The sequence below is a fragment of the Lontra canadensis genome, unplaced genomic scaffold (genome assembly GCF_010015895.1).
Source record: "Lontra canadensis isolate GAN:19392208 unplaced genomic scaffold, GSC_riverotter_1.0 scaffold30, whole genome shotgun sequence".
NCBI classification, from domain to species: domain Eukaryota; kingdom Metazoa; phylum Chordata; class Mammalia; order Carnivora; family Mustelidae; genus Lontra; species Lontra canadensis.
In genome coordinates, this window is record NW_022631024.1 from 610,919 (window position 1) to 627,690 (window position 16,772).

The following is a 16,772-nucleotide window of genomic DNA, read 5'->3' on the forward strand; positions in this document are numbered from 1 at the left end:
TCCTGTCATCTGATATCACATCAGTTGTTATGAGTATCATTCTTTCTTCCTTCCCAGTAGAACAGAGCTCAGCTCTAGATTTAAGCATCTCAAGCTTTAATGTTGATACTGATCATCTGGGACTCTGCTAAAACGCAGTCTGATTCACCATGTCTCGGGTAGGGTCTGAATTTTGCATTTCTGACAGGACTATAGTCCACAGATTGCACTTTGAGTAGCAAAGTTGTAGATCCCATTTCCTCTGGCCTCATCAGGGATTTTGTGCTGTTAATTATGCCCTCTCACCTGTGTATCCTGCAGCCTGCTTTCCAATGATAACTTAACGTCCTCAAAGTCTGTTCCATCTTTAAAACAAAACACAACGCCCCTGATCCCACTTCTTATCCCTACCATTCCTCTCCCTTTTAGAGCCAAACTTCATTTCATCTAGACTTCACTCTACTGTAGTATCATATTTCTCCATTCTGCTGAATATGCTGTCACCAAGGTCCTCAGTGACCTCTATATCATCAGTGGGCCTTTGTCATTTTTACCTTGTCACCACTCTACAATATTTGAAGCTGTTGACCGTTCCTGCCTTCTGGAAAGGCTCCCATCCTTGTCTTCCCTGACAGCAGCTCTCCTTGCTTTCCTCCTTTATCTGTAATCATCCTTGTCAGTTACAGACTTGCCCTAGGAAACCTTAATCATTCACATGGCTTCAGTTGACCATAGGAAATGATTACTTAGGTTCTGTATTTCTAGCCTAGTCAGACTTCATTTGACATCTTCACTTTGTTGGCGCAGAGATGCCTCAATCTGAAAATGTCTAAAACAGCTCACCATTCCCAACACCTGGCTCAGACCCTGCCTGTTCAATCCACTCTTCCTCAGTAGTCCTCTCTCAGTACAAAATACATCCACACTTACCCGGTTTCCTGAGCCAAAAACTAGTAAATCATTTCTTATGCACTCTGTATACCTTTTCCTCATCCTGTTCATTTACCAAGTTTTGTGTTTCTGCTTTGAAGTTATCTCTCAAATATGCCCACTTCTCCCTATTCCCACGGCCACAGTCCTGATCCAGGCACACATCCTCAAGTTCTCAAACTACCCTAACAACCATCCTAACTTGCCTTTTGCATCCTCTTTATCCCTCAACAATATATTCTCCACCCTGATATTAGGGTGATTGATTTAAAATACAGCCTTATGTCATTCTCCTTCCATGGCATATCCTTTACGATACTGACTTTATCATAAGGGATATGCCATGGAAGGTATACTTTCACTTGGCCCACTGCCCCTGCCTCGGGACTGCTTCATGAGCTCATCTCATGCCACACTTCATTCTCTTTCTACCTTCAGTCCTCCTACACTCTTTTCAGTTCCTCATCTGCCTACTTCTCACCTGACTTTCCAGTCTCACCTTCCATGGGGCTTGCCTGGCTCTGCTTTGTCTTGTGTAAGAACCATGTTACTGCAGGGCCTTGAGAGCCTAGCCCCATGCCTGGCATGGAAATACTTAATAAATAGTTACTGAATTTGATAGTGGCCTGAGGGTTTTAACCAGGAAAACAGCATTATGTAAAATTATTCTAACTCTAGCAGCTATTAAGTTTAAGAACAACAAGGCTTCTTCGGCATTGTTTTCTGTATCTCTGTATTTTGTGCAGGTGAAGATGGTGGAACATGGTTTCTTGATCTTAAAAGCAAAGGTGGGAATGTCGGATATGGAGAGCCCTCTGAACAGGCAGATGTGGTGATGAGTATGTCTACTGATGATTTTGTAAAAATGTTTTCAGGTGAGTTTTTAATTTTATTGACTTACTGATTGTTCAGGGAAAATTTAGTTCTAACTTTATTCCTTTCCCTATAATCAAGACTTGTGTTCCTAGCCTTAGAATCTTAGTAGCTGTTGATGTTAAAGAGCACATAGTCTTCAGAAGGTGGGGTCTTACTGTTTGTTAAGTTCTTACTGTTCATCCAACAATGGGAAAGTCGAAGTCAGAATTTCTTTTTTGCATGACGGAGAAGCCCATAAGATAATCTTGAGAATAGAAAGGTGATTTAAAAGGACTCCTAGGTGGACTTTATTTCTACTGGTTGGACTAAGACATAGCCCTTCCAGTAACACCTGGGACACAGGAGGTGCTGAACTCAGCTGTACCTCATTTATTGAGAGTAAGGTCCTGCTTTGATCATGCCATGACTGTAACAGGAAACAGAGGCCCTCTTTCATGGCTCCATGATCCTGCTTTCTGTGGAATCCGTAAGCAAGAGAACCTTTTGTGTAGTCTTCTAATCTGCCCATGTACCTCTAACTGTGCCAGAGAATTTTAAGGATAATTTTTTCTATTTTCTACTCTTAGGATACTACTCCAAATGGTAATTATCACATGTATTTAGAAGCAACACTTCAAACTAAAGCATTATAACATTCTAACCAAAAAAATTCACTTAATCTATAAATGTGATTCATTCTTTGTTCTGTTTTAATCTTTATAAATTCCCGAAGATCACAGTGTGTACTCTGTGCCCTGTAGATCTTGCTTTCCAATTCCTTTTTTTTTTTTTTTTAAGATTTATTTATTTATGAGAGAGAGAGCGCACAAGCAGGGAGAAGGGGCAGAGGGAGAAGCAGACTCCCTGCTGAGCAGGGTACCGGATGCACTACTCAATCCCAGAACCCCAGAATCATGACCCAAGCTGACGGTAGCTGCCCTACCCACTGAGCCCCCAGAGTCTCACTGCTTTCCAGTTCTAATCCAGGATGCTAATGGCCTACCTACCATCTGAGACAATGTGTGTATGTTGCTAATCATTGAGGTCCCTTCAACTTTTCCTTTTATTTATTTTTTTAAGATTTATTTATTTTAGAGTGCAAGAATGGGGGTAGGAGCAGAGGGAGAGAATCTTCCAGCAGACTCCGCACTGAGTGCACAGCTCAATGCAGAACTTAGTTTCGCAACCCATGAGATCATGACTTAAGCTGAAAGCAAGAATCAGACACTTAACTGACTGAGCCTCCCAGGTGCCCCAACTTTTTTTTTTTTTTTTTTAACAGTAGTGTTAAAAAACTCCTGGTACAAAATCAGAAAATACACTTAAGAAAAAAGCAAAACAAAGGGGCACCTGGGTGGCTCAGTGGTTTAAAGCCTCTGCCTTCGGCTCAGGTCATGATCCCAGTGTCCTGGGATCAAGTGCTGCATTGGGCTCTCTGCTCATCAGGCAGCCTGCTTCCCTTCCTCCCTCTCTACCTGCTTGTGATCTCTGTCAAATAAATAAATAAAATCTTTTTAAAAAGACACAAAATAAAGATAATTCTTTTTATTTTTTTTTAAGATTTACTTATTTATTTTAGAGAGAGCATGTGAGCAGGGGGAGGGACACCGGTAGAGAAAATCTCAAGCAGAGTCTCTGCTGAGTGTGGAGCCCAACACAGGCTGGATCCCAGGACCATGAGATCATGACCTGAGCTGAGATTAAGAGTCAGCCACCTACCCAACTGAGCCACCCAAGCACCCCTAAGCAAAATAAAGATACTTCTTTATCTCACTACTGAGAAGCCAACCATTAGCTGATTTTGGTTTAGAGTCATACATACTTTTGTGAATATGTATAAATATACACAAGTGCTTTTAAAAACAGGATTATAGCATTACCACTGTTTGGTGATCTTTTTCGCTCACACATTATAACATCTTTCAATGTTAATAACGATCTCTTCAGTCGTTTTCTAGTAGTGCCTTTAGTGTTTCAGTATTCCAACAACTATGTCCTCATAAAACTCAAAAGTGCTTTGGACATACAAGATGCTCAGTAAATGTTGGCAAATTTATATTTTATAAATAAGTAATTTTTTGAACTTAAAGATCATTTAAAATAAAAATTGTCAATTTCTAAACTGAAATAACAATAATTACAACTAGTATGCATTATATGATTACTATGAGTTAGTAACTTATATTGCTTATTGTTAGTAACATATTGCTTATTATATATTGCTTATTAATTGCTTATTCCAAGCAATGCTTTGAGATAAAATATTTTCTCCATTTTATAAAAATGAAGACTGAGGCACCAGTGGATTAAATAATAAACTCAAGATCACACAGTGAAGAAATGCTGAAGTCAAAATTTGAATCCAAGCTTTTAGGCTCATGCTCTTTTAATCATGATGCTACTCCACCCTCCAAAGGTGAAAAAAGTCAAATGACTTATTAAATTTACATTTTATTTATGTAACATCAGCCTATAATAATGGGTTTTCCAGGGGTGCCTGGGTGGCTCAGTGGGTTAAAGCCTCTGCCTTCAGCTCAGGTCATGATCTCAGGGTCCTGGGATTGAGTCCCGCATGGGGCTCTCTGCTTGACAGGGAGCCTGCTTCCTCCTCTCTCTCTCTCTCTGCCTGCTTCTCTGCCTACTTGTGATCTCTCTGTGTCAAAAAAATAAATAAAATCTTTTTAAAAAAATAATGGGTTTTCCATTTATATCTGTCTGTGAATGTGCTTCTGGGTTGACTGTGGGAAGTCAGATAAATGAGTAACTAAAAGAAAAAAAAAAAGTATTCTTACGAGATTTCCTTTTTTTTTTTTTTTTTAAGATTTTATTTACTGGGTGTCTGGGTGGTTTAGTAGGTTAAAGCCTCTGCCTTCGGCTCAGGTCATGATCCCAGGGTGCTGGGATCAAGCCCCACATCAGGTTCTCTGCTCCGCGGGGAGCCTGCTTCCTCCTCTCTCTCTGCCTACTTGTGATCTCTGTCTGTCAAATAAGTAAATAAAAAAATTTTTTTAAAGATTTTATTTACTTATTTGACAGACAGAGATCACAAGTAGGCAGAGAGAGAGGAGGAAGCAGGTTCCTGCCGAGCAGCGAGCCCCATGCTGGGATCATGACCTGAGCCAAAGGCAGAGGCTTAACCCACTGAGCCACCCAGGCGCCCCTCTTAAAAGGTTTCTTATATCGACAGTGAATTTACTTCTGCTTCTTATGTCCTTTTGTTTTACTCTTCATCGCATCTGCTCTCCTTTGAAGGGGCACAGTTTAGACCTTATATCCTAGTATGGTTTCTCTTTTAAGAAACCACAGCCAGGGGCGCCTGGGTGGCTCAGTGGGTTAAAGCCTCTGCCTTCAGCTCAGGCCATGATCCCAGGGTCCTGGAATCGAGTCCCACATCGGGCTCTCTTGCTCAGCAGGGAACCTGTTTCCCCCTTTCTCTCTCTGCCTGCCTCTCTCTCTACTTGTGATATCTGTCTGTCTACTTGTGATCTCTGTCTGTCAAATAAATAAATAAAATCTTTAAAAAAAAAAAAGCCTAGCCATTTCTGACCTAATTTATATAGTGGATACTTTATAAATAAAGAAACTTCAAGCAACTAGTGCTCATCTAATCAAAATCTCCTTTTGGCCAGTAGAGGCCACTGTAGGGTAAAACATTAGCATCGAAAGGAAACTGTAGGAGATTACCTGTTTAATATATAGAGAGGAGATATTATATATAGGATATTGTGCTTACTAGCTATTTTTAAAGTTATTTTTAAAACACTTTTATTGAGGTATAATTTACATGTCATAAAATCCACCCAGTATAGATTTATAGAGTTGTACAGCCATCACGTATAATCTAGTTTGTTTTTTGTTTTTTTTTTTAAAGATTTTTATTTATTTGACAGACAGATCACAAGTAGACAGAGAGGCAGGCAGAGAGAGAGGAGAAGGAGGCAGGCTCCCTGCTGAGCAGAGAGCCCGATGTGAGGCTCGATCCCAGGACCCTGGGATCATGACCTGAGCCGAAGGCAGAGGCTTTAACAACTGAGCCAGCCAGGCATCCCACATATAATCTAGTTTGAGAAATTTCCATCACCCCAGAAAATTCTTTCATGTCTCTTTGTAATCATTCCCCATTTTTACCCTCAGCTAGCCAAACGCTGATGTGCTTTCTGTCTCTTATAGATTTCTGGGTAGTTGATATAAATGAAATACACAGTGTATAGTCGTTTGTATCTGTCTTCACTTACATAAGGCTTTTGAGATTCATCCATTTATGTTGTAGCATGTATCAGTAATTCATTTCCTTTTTATTGCTGAATAGTATTCTACTGTGGCTGTTCTACATATTACTTATCCACTCACCGGATGGTGGACATTTGGATTATTTTAGGTTTTCAGCTATTATGAATATGCTGCTCTGAGTATGGTCATGCATGTATTTGGGTGGTTGTATATTCTAATTTCTCTCAGATAGATTCCTAAGAGTGGAATTGGTGGGTCATATGGTAAGTTGATAACTTTTTTGAGAAACTACCATTTGCTAAAGTGGCTGTACTGATTTTACCTTCTCATTAGTAATGTGTGAAGGCTCAGTGGCTGTACTGATTTTACCTTTTTATTCGTAATGTGTGAAGGCTCCTATTTCTCCAAATTCTCACCAAAACTTATTAGTGTTTGTTTGTTTGTTTGTTTGAACAGCTTTATTGAGGTATACTTGACAAAAGGTATATATATATTTAAGGTATAAAACAGAATGATTTGATACATGTGTATATATACATTGTTAAATTACTATAGTCAAGCTAATTAACACATTTGTCATCCCACATAATTACCTTTTTTATGTTTGTAGTGAGAACATTTTAAGATCTACTCTTAGCAAATGTCAAATATGCAATCTACTATTATTAACTGTAGTCACCATGCTGTGCATTAGATCCCCAGGAATTATTCATCTTATAGCTGAAAGTTTGTACCTTTTGACCACCATCTCCCCATTTCTCTCACTCCCAACTCTGGCAACCACCATTTTACTCTCCGTTCCTGGATTCCACTGTAAGTGAGATCATAAATACTTGTCTTTCCGGGTCTAGGTTCATCCATGTTGTCACAAATGCAGTGTCTTTGGTATTATAGCCATTCGAGTGAGTGTGTAGTGGTATCTCATTGTGATTTTAATTTGTGTTTCCTTAATGTTGAGCAGCTTTTAATATGCTTAATAGCTATTTACATTGATGAACTGTTCAAAACTTGCTCATCTTTAAATTGACTTGGCTTTTTAAATTAAATTGCAAGATTCTTTATAAATTCTAGATGCATGTGATTTGCAGATATCTTCTCTGTGACTTATCTTTTCATTTTCTTTTTATTTTTTCTTAAAGATTTTATTTATTTATTTGACAGACAGAGATCACAAGTAGGCAGAGAGGCAGGCAGAAAGAGGGGGAGACAGGGTCCCTGCTGAGCAGAAAGCCAGACACGCGGGGCTCGATCCCAGGACCCTGAGATCATGACCTGATCCAAAGGCAGAGGCTTTAACCCACTGAGCCACCCAGGAGCCCCTCTTTTCATTTTCTTAATGATGTCTTTTGAGTTATGAAAGGTTTTTAGATTTGATAAAGTCTAATCCATCAATTCTTTCTTTTATGGTTCATGCTTTTTCCCCTAAGTATTTTATTCATGCTATTGTGAATGGAATTATTGTCTTTAATTTTATTTTTGAATTATCTGTTCCTAGTATACATAAATACAGTTAATTTTTGTGTATTAATTTTGTATCCTGCGAAAAAACAGTGAATCTATTTGGACCTGGGATTTTTTGTGGGAACATTTTTATTTACTAATTTAATTTATTATATATAACAATTGCTTTTATTTTTTTAACAGCTTTATTGAGGAATAATTCACTTATCATACAATTCATCCATCTAAAGTGTACAGTTAAGTAGTTCTTAGCATATTCACAGGTATCTGCAGCCGGCACCACAGTTGCTTTTAGAACGTTTTCATCACCTCAAAAAGAAGCCGTTTACCCATTTGCTGTTAACCTCATATCCCCTATCAACCTGCTTTCAGCTCTAAGCAACCATTGATCTACTTTTTGTCTCATAGTTTCTGGACTTCATATGAACAGAATAGTATAATATGTGATTTTTTGTGACTAGCTTCTTTCGGCATGTTTTTTCTTTTAGTATGTGTTCAACTTTCACTTTTTTTTTTTTTAAGATTTTATTGGAGAGAAAGAGCACATGGGGGGTGGGGCAGAGGGAGAGGGAGAAGCAGGCTCCCCACTGAGCAGGGAGCCTGATGTGGGGCTCAATCCCAGGAGCCTGGGATCATGACCTGAGCCAAAACCAGACCCTTAACCAACTGAGCCACCCAGGTACCCCCAAATTTCATTCTTGATGTAGAATGTATTGATACTTATTTTTTTCTTTTTTTCAAAAATGGAGATTGAATTCATATAACATAGGATTAACCATTTTAAAGTATATACTCTTCAGTGGTATTTAATTTAGTGCATGCGCAGTCCTGTGCAAACACCACTTGTTTATTTCAAAACTTACTCATCGCCCCCAGAAGAGCACGCCATAGCATGTAAGTAACACTCTTCGTTCTGGCCTCCCCCATCCCCTGGCAACAAGTCATACGTTTTCCCTCTTTCTCTCTATGGATTTGCCTATTCTAGATAGTTCATATAAATGGAATCATACAAAATAAAACCTTTGTGTGTGGCACCTTTCATTTAGCATAACGTTTTCAAGGTTCATCTAAGTTATAGCATGTATCAGTACTTCATTGATTTTTATGACTGAATAATATTCCATCATAGAAATATGCCATAATTAGTTTATCCTTTCACCTGTTAGCAGACATTTGGGTTATTTCCACTTTTTGGCTGTTATGAGTAATGCTGCCATAAACATTTGTGTCCAAGTTTCTGAGTGGACTTAGGTTTTCATTTCTCTTGTATTGCTGGGTCATGTGGTAAATCTATGTTTCACTCTTTGAAGAACTGCTGAACTTTTCCACAGCAGCTCTGCCTTGACATTCCTACCAGCAGTTGTGTGAGGTTTCTGTTTCTTTGTGTTCTTGGCCTTCCCAGCACTCCTTATTTTTGTTTTTGTTTTAATAGCCATCCTAGTGGGTGTGAAGTGATACTGCATGTGGCTTTGATTTGCATTTTCCTAATGACTAATGATGTGTTCAGCATTTTCTCATGTGCTTATTGGTTACATGTACATCATCCTTGAAGAAATGTCTCTTTGGGTCCTTTGCACATTTTAATTGGGTTGTCTTTTTTTTACTGAGTTTTAAGAATTCTTTATAGAACTCAGATAAAAAGAGGATATCCTTTATGAAGTGTATTATTTGCAGATATGGTCTCTCAGTTTTTTGGGTTATCTTTTCACTTTTTTGATGATATAGTTTGAAACACAAAAGTTTTATATTTTGATGAAGTCCATTTTGTGAGTTTTTTTCTTCTGTTGCTTGTGCTTCCATTGTCATATCTAAGAATCTTAATGAAACCGGTTTTAAAGATTTGTGATTTACTCTTAAAAAAAAAAAAAGATTTATTTATTTATTTATTTGACAGAGAGAGAGAGAGAGAGAGACAGCGAGAGAGGGAGCACGAGCAGGAAGAGGGGGAGAGGAAGAAACAGGCTCATCACTGAGCAGGGAGCCCAACATAGGGCTTGATCCTAGGACCCCGGGATCATGACCTAAGCCAAAGGCAGACGCTCAATGACTGAGCCACCCAGAACCCTGAGGGTTTTTTGTTTTTTGGGTTTTTTTAGAGAGAGAGGTTGGGGGGCAGAGGGAGAGGAAGAGAGAGAATCTTTTTTTTAAGATATTATTTATTTATTTGAGAGAGAGCACGAGTGGGAAGGGAGGGACAGAGGGAGAAGCCAACTCCCCACTGAGCAGGGAGCTGGAGCCAAAGGTGGTGCTCGATCCCAGGATCCAAGGTCATGACCTGAGTTGAAAGCAGATGCTTAACCGACTGAGCTACCCAGGCACCCCAAGAGAGAATCTTAAGCAGACTCCATGCCCAGCGCAGAGCCTGACATGGGACTTGATCTTACAGCCCTGAGATCATGACCTGAGTCAAAATCAAGAGTCAGACACTTAACTAACTGAACCACCCAAGCACCCCAGAGGGTTTTTATCTTATTTAATATTTTTAAAGATTTATTTATTTATTTTAGAGGACACAGAGGGGAGGGGCAGAGGGACAGGGGAGAGAGAAACTCAAGCAGACTCTACACTGGGACCCAACATGGGGCTCAGTTGCACAACCCCGAGGTTACAACCTGAGCCAAAACCAAGAGTCTGATATTTAACAGATTGCACCACCCTATTTGCACCAGGGGCCCCTATTTTTATTTTTTTTAAGATTTTATTTTTTTAAATAATCTCTGCACCCAACAATGGAGTTCAGACTTCAAAGTCCCGAGATCAGAAGCCGCTTGCTCTTCTGACTGAGCCAGCCTGGCACCCCTTTTTTGAGGGTGTTTAGATTTAGCTCTCCCATTTAGGTCTCTGACCCATTTTGAACTAATATTTGTATATGGTGTGAAATAGAAACCTAACCTCATTTGTTTGGACGTGGAGATCCAGTTATCCCAGCATTTCCACTCCCATATTCAAAAGAAAATAGACCCTCAAATATGTATATACACATGTTCATAGCAGCACTATTCACAATAGGCAAAAGGTGGGAAAAACCCCAGATGGCCATCAACGGATGAATCAATAAATTATTTGTGTGTGTGTGTGTGTGTGTGTGTGTGTGTGTAATGAAATATTATTCAGCCATAAAAAGAAATGAAATACTTATTCATCATACAATGTGGATGAACCTTAAAAACTTAATAAGCAAAAGAAGCCTGACACAAGATCACATTTTTTATGAAATTTTTCATGTGAAACACTAAAATAGGTAAATTCATAGAGACTGAAAGCTGATTAGTGGTTGCCAGGGTCTAGAAGGAGGGGGACTGTTAATACATAGTGGGTACAGGGTTTTCTTTTGGGGGATGGAAATGTTTTGGGACAAGATAGAGGTAGTGGTTGTATGATCTTGTGACTATACTTAAATTTAAGTTCTGAATTACTCACTTTAAAATGGTTAATTTTATGTCATGTGAATTTCACCTCAATCTTTAATATACCTGTTTTTATTTTATTAAAAATTTTTGGGGTGCCTGGGTGGCTCACTTGTTAAGTGTCTGCCTTGGGCTCCAGTCATGATCCTAGGGTCCTGGGATCAAGCCCCACACAGGGCTCCCTGCTCAGCAGGAAGCCTGCTTCTCCCTCTCCCACTCCCCCTGCTTGTATTCCTTCTCTTGGTGTCTCTGTCTGTCCAGTAAATAAAATCTTCAAAAAAAAATTATTTTGTAAGTAATCTCTACAGCCAACATGGGGTCTGAACTCATGACCCCAAGATAAAGAGTTACGCACTCCACTAACTGAGCCAACCAAGTGCCCCAAAGTATGTATTTTTAAAAGGTGTTCTTTGGCCTTTCCCCCTTCCACAGCACAGAAGTAATCACCTTCAGGTCTCTTTGGTATCTTTTTCATTATGTAACTGTACCTTTTCCAATGTAATCATATTTCTCAATATTAGATATATACTTACACTGTTTTGTTTAGATTCACTCATCTAAAGACTGATAAGTGAGATTTAAGTCCTTTTACAGCACCTTGATTTTGCTTTACCTGCCCCTTACCCATCCCCCCAATATAATTCTATCACTATTTTTGCTTAAATCAATACTTAGGTTTAAATGATTATGATTCTGGTATAGTTTGCTGCTGAGTCAAATAGTATACTATTATTATGTTTCCTTTAAGAGAACTTTTCTTTTTCCTGGACATAAATAATTGTCCTATTTTCCCCCCCACTAAAGTAAGTATAAAGAAACTAAGCAGAATCTTTCTGTACTCTTCCCACAACCTTTTGATACAGTTTTCCACTCTGCCAAATGTGTCAGGTTACCTGTTGGTCTGCTTTTTTCCTGGAGCCCTTTGTCTTGTTATAATAGATAGATAGACTTATTAAGCCTGCTACACAGCTGTGATCCTAACAATTTTTAACTCTCTTCTGCACTGAATGTCTTTATTTCCTGTGTCCCATGTTCTTTCTTGGTTTATATCCTCTTTTGGTTGCACACATTCTCCAGTAGCTTCATGAGAAAAGATACATAAGAGGCAGTATTTTTTTTAAATTTTTTATAAACATATAATGTATTTTTATCCCCAGAGGTACAGGTCTGTGAATCGCCAGGTTTACACACTTCACAGCACTCACCATAGCACATACCCTCCCCAATGTCCATAACCCCACCCCCTCTCCCAACCCCTCTCCCCCCAGCAACCCTCAGTTTGTTTTGTGAGATTAAGAGTCACTTATGGTTTGTCTCCCTCCCAATCCCATCTTGTTTTAAGAGGCAATATTTTGTGAGTATCTAAAACTACTTGTATTCTACCAACACATTATTTGGCTGGGTAGAGCTTTTTGGGTTGAAACTCATTTTTCCTCAGAAATGTGAGGCCAGGGGGTGCCTGGGTGGCTCAGTTGGTTTAAGTGCCTAACTCTTGATTTCCGCATGTGTCGTGATCTGAGGGTTGAGGGATCGAGCCCCACATTGGTCTCCATACTCAGTGTGAAGTCTGTTGGAGTTTCTTCCCCTCTCCCTCTCTCTCTGCTCCTTCCCCTGCTCACAGGCTCTCCAGTCTCTCTAAAATCAACAAATGAATAGACTCATTAAAAAAAAAAAAGAATCTTGAAGCCATTGCTCCATCTTCTAAGATTACCATTGAGAATTGAATGATACTGTTTTTCTTAATCTTTTGGATCCACCCTCTCCTTTCTAAAAACTTTGGAATCGGAATGCTCTTTCTCTGTTATGGTTTGAAATTTCATCATGATGCAAGGTAGTGTGGTCTTTTTTTTTTTTTTCTTTCATTTTCCTGGGTACTTGATAGGTTCCTTGGGAATGTATCTTAAATTATTTCTTTGATATTTCTTTCAGTTCTCACTTTCTAGAGAAAACATATGATCTTTGATTCAATCTTTGACGGTCTCCTTCTCGTATTGCATATGTCTTAATATAACTTTTTTACTTTGGGGGAGATTGACTCACCTTATTTTTACCTACCATGTTTTTTTATAGAGTAAGGAGAAACTTTATTTGGAAAGAGTATTATGGGGGTTGGTGCATGGAGAGAAACTTTTGTAGTAGTGGGAGGGGGATGGTAGCAATGGGGAAGACGGACCTCTGTGACCAGAGGATCTACAAGTGCCTCTTGCCTATCTCTCAATTTTTTCTCTCAAATTTTTAATTTCTAGGATTTCACCACGTGGTCACTGTTTCTTCTTCTCTTACCGCCCCCTTTTCACTCACTGGATCCCATTCCATTTCCGTTCTACTGTTTCTCTCCCTCTCATTCTCCTCCCTTACCCATTTAGGTTGTCTCCTCTATTTTCTCCCTCTTCCCTGCGCTTCTCTTCTTCCGCCTTTCTCCAGTATTCTCTTGATTCATTGCTTTTATATGTTCTCTTATCAATAAGGACACAAACTCTGAAATTTTTTATTTTTTTACTTTGTTTAGCTTTCTTCAGTGCCTGCCAAATGGCTTTTATCTGTTTTTGGTTTTTTGTCTCCATTTGATGTCCATTTGTCTTTTTTTTTTTTTTTAAGATTTTATTTATTTATTTGACAGAGAGAGATCACAGTAGACAGAGAGGCAGGCAGAGAGAGAGAGAGAGAGGGAAGCAGGCTCCCTGCTGAGCAGAGAGCCCGATGCGGGACTCGATCCTAGGACCCTGAGATCATGACCTGAGCTGAAGGCAGCGGCCTAACCCACTGAGCCACCCAGGTGCCCCAATGTCCATTTGTCTTTATAGGCAGGGCTCCATAAAGCTGAAGAAGCTGTGTATGTGTGAGCAGGGCTTGTGGTCTCCTGGGTTGTGAAACCCTGCAGTGAAGCAGGGTGACAGAATAGGGACCCAGTTTTTCAGCAGAAGAGCTCCCAGATATTAGTGTTTGTTAAGTTTCTGGTGGAGCCGTTCTGTTCCTGTAAAGAACAAAGATTTTCCTGTCTTCTGTATAAATCAAAACTATCCCTTAGTTTATGATTTGTAAATTTAGGTATTTAACATCACATTTCCGTGGAGTAATGTGCACCTGTTTATTCGTTAAAGAATTGGACTTGATTCTTTCTATCTTTAAACAAACTATAATGCTTTGTTACAACCCCTACATCGAATAATTTAAAGGTGTTTAATATCTCAACATGTATAAACACATTAACCCATGCTTTTTTTTTTTCCCCCCTACAAAGAGCCCATTTTTGTGTGGGCAAGTAGAAGTTTACTAATGCACCAGACACATCGTGCCTGCTGGAGATAACTGTATATATAAATTGGCATCATATAGCTCAAAAAAGTATTAAGAATTAGGGGCACCTGGGTGGTTCAGTTGGTTAAGCATCCAACTCTTGATTTAGGCTCAGGTTGTGATCTCAGGGTCATGGGATCGAGCCCCACGTTGGGCTTCATGCTCAGCACATGTGTGCATTCTCTTTCTCTCTCTCTCTGTCAAATAAATAACATCTTAAAAAAAAGAAAAAAGGAATCTGAAACACCTGGCTTTGAAATCCAGTGTGTCGTATATAAGCTGTGTGACATTGGGCAAGTCAGAATAGTCTCTGAGCCTCAGTTTCCTCATTATTTGCACTGTGTGCCTGACCCTATACTAGAATAAGAGTAGCAAATACAGACTCCTCCCTCCATGGAGCTTCTGTTCCTTTTGTGTTGTTAATAACTACAGTTCTGCTATAATGCTCCCATTTCACATCCTGGCATTTCTGTGCTAACACATACTTTTGTTGCCCATAAACTATGTTTTTAACCCACTGAGCCACCCAGGCGCCCCATAAACTATGTTTTTAATGATAACTTCTTAAGAATATTATATGCATTTATACCTTTTGATTTTTTTTTTAATCTAAACCTGAAATGTTAAAAGTTTAATGAACTGTATAATAGACTGGAAAATTAACTAAAATAGTATTTGTTTACTACAGTTCATCTGAGGGCTGTGTATCCTTTAATGTGCTGTAACTGGTGTATAAATGTTGCATCTTCATCTTTTTGGTATAATCTTTGCTGATTGTTTTTACATTATCTCATATTATAAGATATTGTTAACATCTAAGTCTAGGAATTGGGATTCCCAAGATACTGATAAAAAAAATTCTGGAATAGAAATTTGTGCACTTCAGAGGATTATAGAACTCAAGAAGGTTCTTTTTATAATGCTTGTTCTTGAAGTGGTATCTCCCTAAGGGCACTAATGGTTGCTTTTCCTTCTCTCATTTTCTCATTTTAGGGAAACTAAAACCAACAATGGCATTCATGTCAGGAAAATTGAAGATTAAAGGAAACATGTCCCTAGCAATCAAATTGGAGAAGCTAATGAATCAGATGAATGCCAGGCTGTGAAGGAAAAGGGGAAAAAAAAATGTCAGTCACTAAGCTCAAAAAGTAAAAGGAATCAACAGTTAAAATCTGTTTTCTTCCCTTTCATATTATAAGGATATACAAGTTTGTTCTGGAAAAAATAGAATTTCTGTATCTATAAGACTTGAAATTGTAATTAAAACAGCTAGTTAATCAAACCTAAACTTCATTAAGTGGAATTCTAAGACAGCCTGCCTATTGAATTTTGTGAGTTTTGCCCTCTGAGAGCTAGATTTCATTCATTGTGGGGAAGGTATGGTGAGCAATTAATCAGGTTCAAACAGTAAAATTAGCTCTTTTCAGCACATCTTCCCATAGAAAAGGAGGTTAATCTGTTTTAAATTTTTCAGTTTGGGATTGTAGGCTAATGAAATCTTAACGATATTTTAGATTTTTATATACTTGTTTTAAGGAAGATCTTCTATAATGTATTTTCACAGAAATCACATAAACTACCTTAATACTGTTTGTGAAGACTAATGAAACAAAAACTGTTTTTCATTCTAACTAGCTTTCCAGGTATAAGTTACCTATTATTAATACAATTCTGCTAATGTAATTCAGTATATATCCTCTTGCTAAATGTATAAAAAGCCTTAAAATAAAATAGTTTCTCTTCAGAAGTATGCACTTGGTCACAGTGTTTTAAAAAGAGAACATCCGAATAGATGGTTGTTGGGCGCTGAATTGTCAACCTACCAGACTCGTTTGTTGAAATACACACACACACATACACACACACACACACGTGTCCCCGCCATGTACCTCAGACTTTCTGTATTTGGAGGTAAGGCCTTGAAAGAAATGATTAAGTTAGAATGAGGTGGGCTCTAATCGAGTCTGACTGGGGTCCTTCAAAGAAGAGGAAGTTGGGAGATAAAAGACCAGGGATGCACACACGAAGGAATGACCATGTGAGGACCAGTGGGAAGACAGTCATCTGTAAAGCAAGGACGGAGGCCTGAGAAGAAACCACATCTCCCAAAACTCCTGTTCTCTAGAACTGGAAGTTGTCTGTTGGTTTAGCCACCCAGTCTGTGGTATCCTGTTTTGGCAGCCCCAGCGAACTCATACAATGGTTGGTTGGTTGGTTGGTTTGTCCCTTTCTTTCTTTCTTTCTTTCTTTCTTTCTTTCTTTCTTTCTTTCTTTCTTTCTTTCTTTCTTTCTTTCAAGCTAAGGTTTAAAAAAAGTCCTTTCCTTTCACTTTAATCAGTTAAAAATACTTGCTCAGTGTAATTGTTTTACTTCTCATCTTTCATTCTCTAATATTACTGTGCTTAATTCTGACATTTCCTAGAATCGTAATGTTAGAAGCATTTAATGTCTATTTTACACATGAGGAAACAGGATCAGAGAATGGGAAAAGACGAGCCCAAGGCCAAAATTAACAAAATCCCTATCCAACAAAAATCTCCTAGGACATTAACCTTGAATAGAACCTGAAGACTTTACTTGCCCATCCAGAAGCCCAGATGGATTGCCTTTGGG

The 16,772-nt window shown here is 38.7% G+C and overlaps 1 protein-coding gene across 2 annotated transcripts in view; it reads left to right on the forward strand.

Annotated features, from left to right (window-relative positions):
- The window catches only part of HSDL2 (hydroxysteroid dehydrogenase like 2), a 57,848-nt gene extending 41,942 nt beyond the window's left edge, over window positions 1-15,906 (forward strand). For both annotated transcript variants that reach the window (XM_032865610.1, XM_032865612.1), the window contains 2 exons: window positions 1,656-1,784; window positions 15,153-15,906. In XM_032865610.1, coding sequence (XP_032721501.1) covers window positions 1,656-1,784; window positions 15,153-15,265 — 242 coding nt within the window. In that variant the 3' untranslated portion in view covers window positions 15,266-15,906. The remainder of the gene's footprint in view (window positions 1-1,655; window positions 1,785-15,152) is intronic.
- The last annotated feature ends 866 nt before the right edge of the window (window positions 15,907-16,772 follow it).